The following is a 16,725-nucleotide window of genomic DNA, read 5'->3' on the forward strand; positions in this document are numbered from 1 at the left end:
TTCACTAGCTTCAGATATACAATTTAGTAGTGTTAATTATATGCACAGTATTATCCTACCATCAATACCTTCCATTGCCAAAATGCTCCCATCACCCAAACAGAAACTTTATACTAAAAGCATTAACTCCATATTAACTCCATATTCCCTACCCCCAGCCCTGGAGACCTGTATTCTAATTTGACTCTTTGAATTTGCACTATTCTAATTGTTTCATAAGGGGAGATCATGTATTTGTCCTTTTGCTTCTGGCTTACTTCACTTAACATGTCTTCAAGGTTTATCCTTGTAGCATGTATCAGAATCCTATGGTTGAGTAATAGTCCATTGTATGTATATACCACATTTTACTTATCCATTTATCTGTAGGATTGGGTTTCTTTCACCTTTTGGCTGTTTGAATAGTGCTGCTATGAGCACTGATGTACAAATATCTGTTCAAGTACCTGCTTCCAGTTCTTCTGGGTTTATGCCTAGAAGTGGGATTGCTGGGTCATATGGTAATTCTATACTTACCTTCCTGAGGAACCATCAAACTGTTGTCCACAGTGGCTGAACCATTTTACATCTCCAGGAGCAATGCATGAGATTTTCTGTTCCTCTGCATCCACACCAACGCTTATATTCAATTTTAAAAATGATCAACATAATTAGCTATTAGTGAGATGCAAATCAAAACCATGATACACCTCAATAGCTATTTACAAAAAAACACAAGTAGAAAATAACAAGCATTGGCGAGAATGTAGAGAAATGGGAAGCTCTGAACATTGTTGGCAGAAATTGCTGGCTGTGAAGAGTGTGGTAGTTCCTCAGAAAGTATGAAATTATCATGTGGACTGCAATTCCACTACTAGATATATTACCCAAAGAACTGAAAGCAGGGACTTGAACAGATTTGTTTGTACATCAATGTTCATAGCACTATTCACAATAGCCAAAAGGTTGAAACAACCTAAATGTCCAACACACAAATAAAATGTGGCATATACATGTAATATTATTCAGCTATACAAAAGAATGAAGTTCTGATTCATGCTGCAACCTTGAAAATATGCTAAGTGAAATAATCCAGGCATAAAAGGATAACTATTGCTATTCTACTTGTATGAAATATTGATAATAAATTCATAGAGAATGTAGATTAGAGGTAACCAGGGGCTTGTGGGAGGCAAAATGGGAAGTTATTGCTTAATTGGTACAGTTTTTGTTTGGGATGATGAACTAGTGCTGAAAATTATACAACATTGTGAATGTATTTAATGCCACTGAATTGTAAATTTAATAGGAGTTAAAATGATAAATTTTACCACAATAAAAAATTCTTAAAAAAAATTTAAGAACTTTTAAAAGATGGGTATACAGTGAAAGATGGCATCACAACATTAATATTTAGGAATGAGACTGAACTGTAACAGAAACACACGGGTGTGTATGCGTCATGTCTATAAAGGCAAATAGCAACTGCCCCATATAAACTATCAGTTGAATTTCGAGTTGCATTTCCTTTTTGTGGCTGCCAAAAGAGCATCTGAGACTTAATTTACTTCCCAACTCAGAATCAGATTCTGATTTTGGCTATGTGTTTCACAACACTAATTCCTTGTTATCATATATTTTCCCACATTGTTGTAAAATTTTGTATTTAATGTTCTTCAAGGTTTATTTACATACTTGTTTTTGGTGAATTTTCCTTTTCTGTGAGTAACACCCTATTAGTACTCGTTTTACTCCAGATCTGATAGGAGCAAATTATTGTATGAGAGCATTTAGTCTCTATTTCTGAAGGATATTTTCACTGGTTATAGGATTACAGTTTGGTAGTTCTTCTCTTCATCCCTTTAAGTTTATTAAAAATTTCGTTTCTTTCACTTCTGGATTCCATCATTTCTATTAAAAACTTAGCAGCTCATTAGTCTTATCGCCTCTTTAAGGGGTAATTTTTTTTCCTGGAAGCTTTTAAGGTGTCCTCTTTATTTTTCAGCAGTTTTACCATGTTTTTAGAATAGGATATGGCCACTATGGCTGTAACTTTGTGATTAAGGGGGGGTGGAAGTGGTAAAAGAATAAGTTAAAGAGCTAATATAGATCATGTGGGACCCTGTAGGCCATGATGAGGACCTGGCTTTTCCTTGAGTGCTATGGAGCTATGTAAGTGTTCTGCTCAGAAGAGTGACATATGCTCTGAGGCAAGTTTTAAAAGAATCTTTTCACAATTTGTGTTGGGAGTAGAGATCACAATACCACTAGTTGGAACACTACTGCGATAATAGAGGTAAGAAACAATAGTGGGTTGGACTAAATAGTAGTATATTAAAAAACAACAACAAATTAGGAATTAAATGTTTTTCAGCATGTTATATATATTTTTTCTTTTGCACTCCATTGTAAAGATCAAAGAGGGAATTCTTGGAATGCACATTCTTGTATGCAAAATTTCACACACATGGAAGTATAAAACTTTTTGGACCTAGGGTCTATAGCTTTAAATTTTTCACAAGTTGTCTGACTTGTGTTTCATGCTTAATTTTTCTAACCATTGGACCTCAGTCATTTTCTTACCACAACACATTAAGCTATTTATTTATCATAAACAACAGTTCTCAGAGAAGCAGGGAGCTCCCCTATGCCTACTGAGAATCTAAGTTATTCTTTGTAAATACTTCTTCCAACATAGCAAGCTATTTTAGTTTTCTGAATCAAGAGGATCTGAATATAGGAAAAATCTGCCAATTTACTAAAAAAACACATTTGCAAGCAAATTTCTATAAATGACCTTAATATGACCCTGTCCACAAACTATCTTAAGTGAAATTCAGTATGTGAATATTAAACTCATGAGTGCAAAATCATGGTTCAAGGAGTAGGGAGATATTTATTATAATTACATGACCTCTTGACAATGTGCACTGCCATCCGAAAACAAATTGCATTTTATTATCAATTGCTACTTGTTTTTCCATTAGTATGAAGATGCAATTTACACACATGGGTATGTTTTATATGCTATTATACTGCCATATGTAAAAAATTTTATGGATATGTTTCGTACCCAAACTGTACCAAATATATATCATTATGTTACCAACTTTATATCACAAACCATTCTCATATCCCTTATTGAAGCTAAAGATCTTACTGCATGCAAAACTCAATGACTTTTATAGATACATCATTCTTAGGATTTTCTGAATTACATGGTCACTGTTTGTACTGAACACAAACCTAGAAATAAAATGTGGTAGAATTAAACTGCCAGACGTAAGATTACACTAATGACTCGAGTCAGAATCACAATATACATAAATTACTTTAATAATGGTTGGAGGACAGGAGAAAATGACTTGGATGCCAAATTATTAATACTGAACAATTTTGTAAGTTCATTAAAAAACTGCTTCCTTATACTATCCAGAGTAGTATTAAACAACAATGGCTTTATCTTAGTGAATATAAAAGGTGACCACTTTTAACCCTCCAAGACACTAAGTCATAAAAGTTATTTTAGGGGAAAAATACAACACTTTGAAATTTCCTTTACCTGGGTTTCCAATTCTAATTACATTTTAACATTTACATTCTGGGGGGGTCCATATGATTTCAAGAGCATTTTAACTGAAATCCTCAGAAGCAAAAAATTGAAGAAACTCTAAGACTAGAGAAATGACGAAGAGGTAGAACACATGTACGTATTCAGAAAACAGCAAAGAAATGAAGGTGTCCACTCTTTTAACAACTATTTTGAACGAGTTCTGATCTTGTTATTTTGTCACACTGATTTTATGATTGAAAACGAGGATGCTGATTACTTGAATACACCATACAAAGTCGATCTCTTCTGGTACAGAACTACTTAAAAGTATTCTAAGGCCAAAATATCTACTCATCTCACTATTACATTTTGCAGATACAATGTATGAAAACCTGCAACATGGCTTATCAAGTATGAATGAATTTAGAGCCAAAAGATTCAGTAAGACTTTGTAATAAAAATAAAAAGGAGGGCCACGGTGGCTCAGCAGGTAAGAATGCTTGCCTGTCATGCCCAAGGACCCGGGTTCGTTTCCTGGTGCCTGCCCATGTAAAAAAAATAAAATAAAAATAAAAAGGAGACAAAGGTATAAAAATTAGATATCAAAGTGACAGAATATCAGTGAAGCCATGAAATAAAAGATCCAGGACAATTCAAAATAAAAAAGCAAAGCATACTTGAAAAGAACAGTTATTTAAGAGTCTAGAACTGGATAAGAATATAGCTAAAATGGGATAAAAGGAAAGATCATTTCTACATGTTTTTATGATGTAATGCAATTAAACTATCTAAAACATATTGAATTTCACTAATCTCTTTAGAGGATAGGTAATTTTTAGGTATCAAAACATTTCCCTAATAATCATTGTATGACTTTGGGACATGATGGTAAATTAGAGATGCCAAAAAAGGATCAAACTATTAATTTTTTATATTGCTTTAGATGTTGGACCCTCTGGCAGACTGAATCAAATGGTCATGATTTAGTTATTAGTTTTGGTTTTCTGACTTGAAGGCTCCAAGTCATTTAACATAACAATATCTTAACAAACATACTTTTCTCTTAATACTTACTTACTCTAACAATATGCTAGAGGTATCCTTAGTGATCCAGAAGACGACAGAACCATTATCACCTACAGGTACTGAACACTCTACAGACATCTTTCTTCTTTTCTTCTAAGCTTTTCAGTTTGTTAATGTTCTTAGAATTTCAGGTGCTCCCTCCCCCATTTTATTCCCCGCATGGGCAGGCACTGGGAATTTAACCTGGGTTTCTGGCATGGCAGGCAAGAATTCTGCCACTGAGCCACCATTGTACTGCCCTTAGGTGCCCTTTTATTGTTTGATGTAATTACTACTGAACTTAGCAGAAAATCCACTGAGAAAGACATGTGACAGTATTATAAATCCAAAGTTCTTTTGCTAGGAAAGAAACCCCTAACATAAGAATATATGGAAAAACATTAATATTAGTGTATTTCAAATTAAAGATGTGATAGCAAACTACGTAAAGTTTAGTAAGCTCCTTCGTTCTTTGGTATGCATTAAACGTTTAGCTGCTACGCTTTTTATCAAAAGAAAAGATGATATGCTTCCTGGGAATTACTTTTAAATCATACTGAAGATTAAATCAGATTTTAATGCAAATCAAATGTTAATTTTAAACTTGGTATTTTTAATCAAAAAGTCTATGTCCTCTGAAATTAAATGACTCCTTTAAGAAAATAAATGGATTGATAGTTAGAATTAAACTTTATATTTCTGGCATTTGAAAGTCATCACGGGCTAACTTAATCAATCCACCAGACTGTGAGTTAAATATTGATATGTTAATACAATTAGATGTGTCTTAGGTTTTATAGATAAAATATCCTGATCCCACCTAAAACACAAACTTCCAGAGTTTAACCACAAAATAACATTTAAGTTTTCCTGCTGTAAAATTCTAAAAGGTTATAAAAAAGATGAAGTTACAGTTTTCTACTCATTTGAGGATCTCTTCTAAAACTTTCATGGTGTATAAATTAAAACTTTCATGGTGTATAAATTAATACAAAGGCTTTAATTGTTGTGGGCTACCAAATATCAACTATTAAAAACAAAACAAAATCCTAAAAGCACTCATTAAAAGGCTTATTGTAATTCAACTTATGAAAATGGAAGGATGCGTATATCAATATTGGTTCAAAATGAAATCAGCTAATTTGATCATTGTATTTAAAAAAACTGTTTTCCTTTAAATAGGGATAATTTTTCAAAAGTTAACGAAGTTGTAACTTTGAAAAATAGCTCTAACATTGCCACTGTTATACTGATAACTGAGTTCCAATATTCACTTTAAAGACTTCTATCCAGAAAACAATCATATATGGTAAAAACTGAACTAAAAAAAATTCCAAGAAATTTTTACTTCTTTCCATTATCTGTTATCTCAATAAGTAAATTCTTTAGTGTGCTGTTTTCTCGTTCCTTTAAAACTTAAGAATTCTGTTATTGCTACAGAATTAAAACATCTGAAACCTTCTTTTATTATACTATTTAACAATTTTTGTTTTTAAATCATTATTAACATTTCAGTATTATGAGTCAGTGTCTGAAATCAAGACAATTTATGATTTTTTCCCATGAAGTATATTAATTATTCTGTATTTATCATCATTCTACATGTTTCCTACGTACTTTCTTTTCATTTGCTTACTACGGGAAAACATCCTATTTTACTATGCATCTCTTAAAATAACTTCTAGCATAATGGCTTATTATTTTGAAAAAAATCTTAAAAAATTTTTTTTTGTCCAGCATTGAATACTTCAATGCAGATTAACATTAAACTGAACCATTAATGCTTTCTACTCAAAACTGTATTAAGGAGAACATATTCTCTTTGATTAATATATTCATAACTAACTACACATTATATTTGAAAACACCATTTAAGTCTAATAAATGGGTAAGAAAAGTATACATATTTTCATATGTATTTAATTTATTAAATTAAATGTTGTTATATATAGTTGCAAGAACTGGAATGTTATACATTTGACTAAAACACATAACTATTCAAAATGACTTAAGAGTAGGAATGGGAAAGGTTAGGTTATACGTTAGTTAATTTAAATGCAGAAAGTGCTGCTCTAACATTTCCAGGAAGTGTTTGAAACTTAGCTCCTAACAAAGTGGATACTTTATTAAAACAAGATAAAGAGCTATAAACTCCCTATGTATACCATTATACATTTCATAATCTTCATGCTCTTTCTGCAATGGACCTATACTGAACCTATAAATAATACTACACTTGTTTTAGACAAAAAGCCAAGATGCTTAAACATAATAAATGAAAGTAACTGGTATATGCTTTTTAAAAAGTGTGGTACTAATAGATAAAAGTATTTCATTTTAATAGTATTAAGAAAAGGAAAGTTTTAAGACTACAAGACATTAAAAAATATTCTGTGTTTATGTGACTTCTTAAATGCAAAAAGGGACACCTCTCCTCAAAAGACTGAATAAAAATCCCTGCAAAATGTACTGCTCCTTACTATGCTTTCAGTGCAGACTACATTGTAGAAACAAAATCTCTCTTAGAGAACTAGTTGTGAGAAATAATGACTATCCCTAAAGATATTATACTCTCAATTTTTGCTACTTAAAAAAAGTTAGTATTAATTTCTCTTAATATAAAGACGTAGCTTTGGGAAAAGGTGAGCCTTTCAAAATTTTGACATAGGTCAATCTCTTTTGATTGGCATTAAAAACACAAGTGCCCATATTTTTGCCTAAGCTTCTTTCTCTTGAAAGTTGAAACATCAATTCAGTCTGTTTCCATGCTTAGTTTCAAGCCTCTAGACAAAATTGAACAAGTCTGGTGATGAAGCACAGATCGGGTCCTTACTATTATCTTAATTTTACATTCCCTTCTCCCATATAATTTATATAAGAAGCACCAAAACTGGAGCCAAGGTTTCAACAGGTTATGTAACAGCAGGAACTATAATTTAATCACATCATGTCATATTACACTATGTAACATTCTATATTTGCCTGTTGATATGTAACAGAGTTCATTACAAGCATTACTTCCTAAGTTTTATGGTATAAGTGCTCCTTTTTCAAGTATTACTACTTATTTAATAGTGTTACTCTATATCTTAACATTAAGTCAGTCAGTGATGAATGGATATAATGCAATACATTGTGCCATTTCTCCCTAACCTGCATTAAGATATTATTAGAAAAATCAACTAAGAAAACCAAACAACTATTAAAACTGAAATAAGACATGCATATCTGAGTAGGTCAACAGAATTTACCCCCTATTGTGCAGTTATTTTCACCAGAAATGCTTTTGTATCTTTAGGCTAGCATTACCTTAGCAGCAGTTAATATCTTTAAGAGAAGTAGGTGAGAAAAGTTTCAAGTGAAAAGGGCACTGGGTTACTCTCAGTAAATATCAAGCACATTACTAATAAAAGCAGCAAACTGCTGGTGTCACCTTAACATAAAACTGTGTTTTCCCTATCAACCTACATTTTAGTTCATTTATGTGACATCAACAAAGCTTTGGAGTTCTCATGGTATAACATGAGCTGAACTAACTTGTCGGCAAGCCTCTTATATATTTTTCAAACTTAAATTAAAACAATACAGTAACTAGAAAAACGTCAGTTGCCTCAGTGGCTTTAAACTACATCAAATTTCAATTTTGTTTCTCAAAATAACAATGTAATTACATCTATGCTTCTGCAATAGTGCAATACAGTATCCTTTCCTGAATAAAGGAAGTTTATCCAAGGAGAAGCTTAAAATAAGGGAGATTGTTGCCAGCTACATATCAATCCTGCATGTTTGCTATAAAATATACTGGGAAAGCTTAAACTGACTTGTAAATCTATATTCAGCTAAAGCTTCACATAACCAGCAATGGAAATGAACAGAGATGCACTCATTATAAAACACTTTTCAAAACTATTGCAAAAAACAAATGACAAAAAGTGGCTAAGAACAACTGAACATCTGTTGTGTGTACCAGATGTAAAAGAAGAATGGACCCTGTGGTTACTTGCACTGTTTTTGGATTATGTAAAAGAAAAATTAAGACTTAGTCCACTTCCATCTCTCCAGAAGATTTAGTATGCTGAGAGCTGTCTTTTGTTGTATCTGGTTTAGTTTCGGTCCCACTCTGTCCATCTACTGGTCCATTGTGTTCACTATTAGCTTTCGGTTTGTCTTCAGCAACCTCTACTTTCGGTTTAGGCTTATAAATAATGGGGTTACAGGAATTATCCAGTTCCTAAAACAAAAGAAAATTGATTATATTAAAAATATTATAGAACAAGTTACCATTAACTTTCCAAATTTCCACATAATTCCATATATCTGAATTATGTTAGCTCAGCTAAATAACTGTTTTTTCAAATATCTCAAAAAAGGATTTAGTTTTCTGGACAACTGCACATCAGTGGAGATCAGAAATTACTGAATCTTTAAAAATATTTTTTCCCATTTAACTTCTCAAACATATTTCCTCTTAATTTAAATATAGTTTATTTTAGCAGGAATAATTTTTAATTCATTCCTTTAAATCATGCCTAATGGTTTGTGATAAAAATATCAAATATTGCTTATTTCATAAAGGGAAATTTCTCACAATTTAAATGAAAACAATTTTAATAAGTGGAATCATACACATATACACACTAACAGCATTATTATTTCAAAATAACTGAGTAACATTTTCTGGTGAACATCAATAAGGCACTGGGTAAAAAGTCATGCAAGTAAATATAAGTTAATTTGAAATACAACACATTTTCTATTTCCTTTCTTTTTTACACAGAAAATATAAGACCATTCCACAAATATTATGTTCAAGGTCAATGTCAAAGAAATTGAAGAAGGGATGGAAAGAGAGGGAATAACTTATTATGTAGACTGTTTTAGTGGCAAAGTGAGTGATGTCATACTTTGTGTCTCATCTGATAGGAGTAAATTACCTATCACAACTTGTGAGAACTTTTTCAGAATGAAAATACATCAATTGCTTTATGTGATTATAAGAACAATACTTGCTTTTTTTAAAAAAAATACCTCTGTATCTCAAATATATTCTAATGGATGTACAATATTGTATGGGTACATCAATTTATTCATCTAGTTTCCTACTGATATTCAGGTCATCTCCAACTTTTTGCTATTGTAAAGTAAGAGTATATATATATCTGCATGCACTTGTGCTCAACTTAGGTCAATATAGAACTGTGATTCCTGTGTTAAAGGTGATACTTTAAATTTCAATGTGTATTTCCTACCTACACAATGTTATAGAAAAAAATATAACCCATTTTCCCAAGGAAAGCACCCATTTCTCCATACCCTTGCCAACTGTGGCAAAGATTATAATATAATCGAAACCAAATCAGAAAGGTTAAAAAAAAAAAAAAAGATTTGTATTTCTTAGATTGCCAATAAGGACAAATACTTTTTCATATTTTCTGGACATATATGTCATCTTTTGTTAACTGCTTAACCAATCTGTCACTTGGATGTTGATTTCTTTTTTTTTTTGGATGTTGATTTTTATTATAAAACTTTATCCCCATGTTTTTCATGGTGTTTTTTATATCTTTGATATTTTTTCAATTGTAAAATTTATCTTATAATTAAAACATTACAATGGAATTTTAAACATTTACACTACATCCAAAACAGTCTTATACTGCAAAGGACACAATGGAATCTAAAGGTTCTTAACCGATATATAAGTCTGAAATAAAAATGTTTTACAGTCAGAGATGCTGTCATATTGCTTTATTCATTATGGATTACGCTTGAACTTTAAAAACCAGTCTTGTTGTATGTGACAAATTGAATCAAGGAGCAGAAATGCCCCATCTAGAATTAAAAAGAACCCCTTCTAAAAAAACAAAAAATCATCTTAAATTTCTGTTCTTCTAAGATCTTTTTCATATTAATTTCTCAATGTACAACTCCCTTTAAGAAATTTAGTGCCAAATGAAAAAAAAAATTTTTACCTTTGACTTTGCAACTATTTCTGAAACTTTCACCACAGGATCTTGAGTGAGACTTAGTTTGTTCTGTGCATTCATCTTACTGTTCAGCCAGTTCATGGCATCACTGATATATTTTTCAATTTTTTCAATTTCAGCAGGATCCAAATGATCATATCTTTCATCCTATTAAAAAAAACTTTAATGTAATAGATTTTTCAGTAATCACCAACTTATTGATAATTTCTGCTTAATGGACCTCAATTCTTAATGAGTGTATATCTCACATATGAAAGATGTGAGGAAGCCATGTAAATTACATGGAACTGAAAAGATAGAGAAAAGAAAAAATCAGTGTGGGCTTAAATAGAAAAGGCTTTTTGAAAATATCAGGTTTGGAAAAGAATGATTATTGGAGGATACTCAAGGGAAAAGAACTTAGGCAAGAAAAAAGGTGCACAGAAAGGAACTTCTTGGGGCAATAAAGAGAAATAAGGTTGAACAGGAGGCACAGAGTAAGCTGTACAGGAAATTCTCAATCTACAGCAGAACATAAGGTAAGTTGTTGAGAATGGTATAATGATATTCTATCTGAAAAAGAGAACTGCAGCTGCACAAATAGGAGACAACCTAAGAGGTCATGGTTAGATAATAGCCAGAGAACCAGGAAGAAATGCTATATCCAATATTTATGAAAAGTTTTTCAGCAAGATCTAATGATCATGTGTTGGACACAAAAAATAAAGTTAAAGAGAATGAAAGAATACTTCACAGAGAACTGAGTGGATGCTATTTTTCTCAAGCATGAAGACTCCTTAGAGACCTGGGTCCTCTTTCCACTGAGTACAACTTACAGATCCATCACATTTGACTCAGTTTCTAGGCCACCCTATTTTCTTGAATTTTTTCCTAATTCATGATCACTTCTTGGTAAGTTTGTGTTTCTGGTTTCTCCCTTTATCTCCCTCCATCTATATGCTTTTAAAAAAATCTCCAGCCTGACCCTCTTCCCAGAATTCTTGACTCTATACACAGCTTCCAACTTGTAAAGTTCGGAAAGCCTATGTCTCAAACCTCCCCACCTACTCTTTCCAGTTTTCCCCATCTCAGTAATTGGCAACTTCTTCCTTCTAGGCCAAAATCCTTGGAGTCATTTTTGGCTCTCAGATTCCAGATCCTTAGAAAAATGTCAGATCATTTTATTCCTCCGCTCAAAATGTTCAATTAATTCTTAGAATTAAAGCCAACATTTTATAATGGCCTTCTAGACCCTTTATAATCTGGTTAACTGCTACTCCCCCTTCTTCCCCGACTGCTTTAAGTAATAAGACCTCCCTGCTATTCCTTCAACAAGTTCTCCCCTTGGGGCTCTCAAATCGCTCTTCCCTAGAACATTCTTCTTCCAGTCATCAGAGAACTGAATCTTTCATGTCACCTTATTAGTCTGCCCTTCTCTCTTCCTCCACTTCCTCTGGCCTGTTATCATCTGGCATACTTTAGAGTAAACTATTATTGTTCACCTTTCCCTACTGAAATGTAAAACATATCAGAAACAGGTTCAAGTTTTGTTTGATACTGCAGTTCAGCACCTATAAGAGAGCCTGGCATAAAACTTAAATGCTTGAGTTTCAACAAGCACACTCAACAAGACTGCTAAAGCACGGGGAGTACTGGAGCTAAGTAATTGTATATGGAGCCTCCAATACTGGATTAGAGTATTGGTGTTTTCATCTCTACCTGTTCCCTTCCATCTTCTCATTCTTCTTCTTCTTCTTCTTTTTTTAATATATATACCATACTTTATTTATACATTCATCAGCTAGGGACACACTTGGCTTGCTTCCACCTGTATTTTTTTTTTAATTTTTTTAAACATAACCATATACAAACATGAACATTCTTATCATGTGATCATTCCATTTTTGGTTATAATCAAAAACTCACAATATCATCACCATGATCATTTCTTAGAATATATGCATCAACTCAGAAAAAGAAATTAAAAGAAAAAACTCATATATACCATAACCCTAACCCCTCCCTCTCACTGACTGCTAGTATTTCCATCTACCCAGTTTATTTTAGCCTTTGTTTCCCCTATTTTTTCCTATACCCTTACCACTCCCCTTTCATTGGTCACTAGCATTCCAATCTACTAAATTTATTTTAACATTTGTTTCCCCTATTATTATTTATTTTTAATCCATATGTTTTACTCATCTGTCCATACCATAGATAAAAAGGGCATCAGACACAAGGTTTTCACAATCACACAGTTACATTGTGAAAGCTGTATCATTATACAATCATCTTCAAGAAACATGGCTATGGAACACAGCTCTACATTTTCAGGTACTTCCACCTCCAGCCTCTCCAATATACCTTAACTAAAAAGGTGGTATCTATATAATGCGTAAGAATAACCTCCAGGAAAACCTCTCGACTCTGTATGAAATCTCTCAGCCACTGACACTTTGTCTCATTTCTTTCTTCCCCCTTTCAGTTGAGGTTTTCTCAATCTCTTGATGCTGAGTCTCAGCTCATTCTAGGATTTCTGTCCCACACTGCCAGCAAGGTCCACACCCCTGGGAGTCATGTCCCACGTAGAGAGGGGGAGGGCAGTGAGTTTGCTTGCCATGTTGGCTGAGAGAGAGGCCACATCTGAACAACAAAAGAGGTTCTCTGGGGGTGACTCTTAGGCCTAATTTTAAGTAAGCTTAGCCTCTCCTTTGTGGGGATAAGTTTCATAAGAACAAACTCCAAGATTGAGGGCTCGGCCTATCGCTTTGGTTGTCCCCACTGCTTGTTAGAATTATCAGGAATTTCCCACATGGGGAATTTGAACCTTCCCTCTTTCCTGCCATTCTCCCAACGGTACTTTGCATCATCTTCTCATTATTCTTATATTGTATTTGTGCACTGTCAAATGCAGGCACATTCAAAAGGATTTTTCCTTCAGATTTGGCTATATACCCTGGATTACAATCTATGTTTTACAAAATTCACAAGTTATTTATTTCTAAAATAAGTAACCTCTTTTCACACTGTGTAGTGGAAAACCAGAGTTTAGCTGCTAAGAGTCTGTTGAGTTTAGACTGTTTACTCTAGAACCCTGACTTTATGATTTAATATTTGTGGAATTTTAGACAAGTTGCTTAAGCATTCCAGTTTATATTCTTATATGTAAAGGGAAGATAACAGTGTTAACTATCTTTACCGAATATACTTGTGAGAATAAAGTAAGACAATCCAAGTAAAGTGCTTAAAATTCACTAAGTGCTTGATAAATACACACCCATTATTCTAACACCAGCACCTGAATCTTTCTGATGCTGGCCTCCCTTGTCGACGGATCCAGTTTTACCATTAATGATTAAAAACTGTAAGATTACAGTGGGTATTAGAGCAGGGTGCACAAACTATGGCTTGCAGGTCAAATCAGAATTGCTGCCTCTGTTTTAAAATAAAGTTTTGGGGGGGGCAACGGGGGCTCAGTGGCAAAATTCTTGCCTGCCATGCTGGAGACTAGGTTCAATTCCTGGTGCCTGCCCATGCAAAATAAATAAATAAATAAATAAAAAGTTAAAAAGTTAAAAGAGTACAACCACATCCATTTGTTAACATACTGTCTATGGTTGCTTTCTCACTGTAATGGCACAACTGAATAAGCTCTGACGGAAACTAGGGCACAAAGCCTAAAATAGCAGCATTTGGTTCTTTAGAGGAGGTTTGCGAACTCTGAATTTAAAGGAAAAAAGCAGTAAGCTTAATGTAAAATTTCATTATTATCTCCAAATGGAGATATTCTTTACATACTGAGGCTTAAAATGAAGCTCAAACATCAAGGTTAATAATACAGATTTGAGTATGCACTTAAAAGAATAAAAAAAAAAAGGAAGAGGCTAAGGAATAAAATAAAGATAAGCAGAGTCCAGGTTTAAAGTGGTCAGTAATAAAAAGGTCCAAACAGCACTTCTTTTTCATTATACAAAAAAAACCTGTAAATGAAATCTCTAAGAAGAAAATGGATTTGGTTCCTTGATTAACTTCGAACAATGTGGTTTCAGTGGAATTTTAAAAGATGAAAGCCACATACATTCATTGTATTTTTTTTTAACTTTCAAAAATTTATATTTTTGAAAAATATATATATATTATTTATATTTATATATATATACATATATATGGCAAAGAAAAAAGCAATAGTTTTCAAAGCCCTCTTCAATAAGTAGTTACAGGACAGATCCCAGAATTTGTCATGGCGTATGATACCATCATCTCAGATTTTTCCTTCTAGCTGCTCCAGAACATTGGAGGCTAGAAGGAATAAATATTTTTTTATCATCATATCAACTTTTTTCTTTTTTGTGAAAAATAACATATATAGAAGAAAGCAATACATTTCAAAGCATGTTGCAACAATTAGTTATAGAACATATTTCAGAGTTTGGTATGGGTTACAATTCCACAATTTTAGGTTTTTATTTCTAGCTGTTCTAAGATACTGGAGACTAAAATAAATGATTCAGCAATCATACTCATTTGTTAAACCCTACCTCTTCTGTGTAACTCCACAATCACTTTGGATCTTTTTCCTTCACTCTTTAAGGGGTATTTGGGTCATGCCCATTCTAACTTTTTCATGTTGGAAGGGGTTGTCAATAACATGGGGAACGGAGATGGAACTAGCTGAGGTTATGATGAGCCTGGCCTCTCTGGGTTTCAGGACTTAATCTGGTTCAGAGACCCTCACTGAACTTTTTTTCACATGGGCAGGCACTGGAAATTGAACCTGGGTCTCCAGGCATTGCAAGCAAGAATTCTGCCACTGCACCACCACTGCCCCACCACTACCCCACCACTGCCCACCCCACCCCCACATTGTATTTTAAATATATAATAAACCTTTACTGATAATTCTCTAATTGTAAACATTTTAAGTTTGGTGCATAAAGTTTCTGCCGTAGCTGTGGCTGAATACTTCAAGATTTACCCCAGCCTCTCCATGTAACACATGCATGGCATCATTGACAATTGGCTTCGTGAATTCAATACCTTGTTTCTGTATGCTTCTATCACTTTCATGACAAGTTGGATCTTTTTTCCCAAGTCATTTAAAGCTTTCGGTCTCTCTTCATGTTCCATGTACCTCATTTGAATAGGCTGGCCATATTTCTGTTAATATAAAATTTTTTTTAAAGTAGGCATTATTTGAGCTTTAACAGAAAATAACTTTCACTGAGTCCCTCATAGGATGAGGATTAGGAAGGTAACTGTTCAAATTAAAATATGTCCCCTCTTATTTCCCTAAATGGAAGTGAGTCCAGTGGCGATACTCTTATTCAATCCTACATAGGCAAGGATGCCTACACAGATTTTATCTCTTGATTCCTAGCAAACCCCAAGTCCCAATCAAAACTTTACTCCTATAAAGTTAGGTGTTACAAGTTTACTAAACTATAAAACTAAGAAAACCATGAGAACCATACTGTATGCAGAATTCATGGATGTGAAACTTGGCTTTAAATATATACACATATAAAACTTCTAAAAAGTAGCATGATTAATGGGACATCCTAATATTTAATAACTACTGAATACTTTATATTTGTATTTAATCATTAGATTAAAATGTGTGCTCTGTGTGTAGGTTTGTTTTGTTTTTAATACTTTTTAGCCCTTTGCTCCAGGTGCCTATAATGGGAATTTCTACGTTTCTAAACATTAAAAAGTCTCTATAACTGTGGGGATTGAAGGAGCATGTTAGGAAGAATGATATTTCTTCTGGTATCATTAGACATTTTCTTTCAAATTCCTTTATAAGCCTAAAAGAATAAGCTTATTTTAGAATAATTCTAGATTTGCAGAAGAGTTACAAAGGTAATACAGGGAGAGATCCATATTCCTCTCTCCTGTCTTTCATTAATGTTAATATCTTAAACTACCTTGGCACATTTGTCAAAATGAAGAAACCAACACTAGTACATTACTATTAACTAAACTCTAGACTTTTTTTGGATTTCACCTTCTTTTGTTCCAGGATACTTAACTGAACTTAGTCTGTTTAGACTGTGCTTCTTATTGACTGTTTTTAAATGGGAGCAAGTACTGCAGTTTTAGTTTTTAAAAACCACCTAAAAAAAAATAAAGTAAAATCTGAAAATTTCTGTAACATCAATT

At 33.1% G+C, this 16,725-nt stretch overlaps 1 protein-coding gene across 5 annotated transcripts in view; it reads right to left on the reverse strand.

Annotated features, from left to right (window-relative positions):
- Positions 1-3,291: 3,291 nt before the first annotated feature.
- The window catches only part of HSPA4L (heat shock protein family A (Hsp70) member 4 like), a 64,245-nt gene continuing 50,811 nt past the window's right edge, over positions 3,292-16,725 (reverse strand). For all 5 annotated transcript variants that reach the window (XM_077140075.1, XM_077140074.1, XM_077140076.1 and 2 more), the window contains 3 exons: positions 15,601-15,720; positions 10,570-10,731; positions 3,292-8,828 (listed from right to left, as the gene is read on the reverse strand). In XM_077140075.1, the coding sequence (XP_076996190.1) occupies positions 8,637-8,828; positions 10,570-10,731; positions 15,601-15,720 (474 nt within the window). In that variant the 3' untranslated portion in view covers positions 3,292-8,636. The remainder of the gene's footprint in view (positions 8,829-10,569; positions 10,732-15,600; positions 15,721-16,725) is intronic.

The sequence above is a fragment of the Tamandua tetradactyla genome, chromosome 22 (assembly GCF_023851605.1).
Source record: "Tamandua tetradactyla isolate mTamTet1 chromosome 22, mTamTet1.pri, whole genome shotgun sequence".
NCBI lineage: Eukaryota > Metazoa > Chordata > Mammalia > Pilosa > Myrmecophagidae > Tamandua > Tamandua tetradactyla.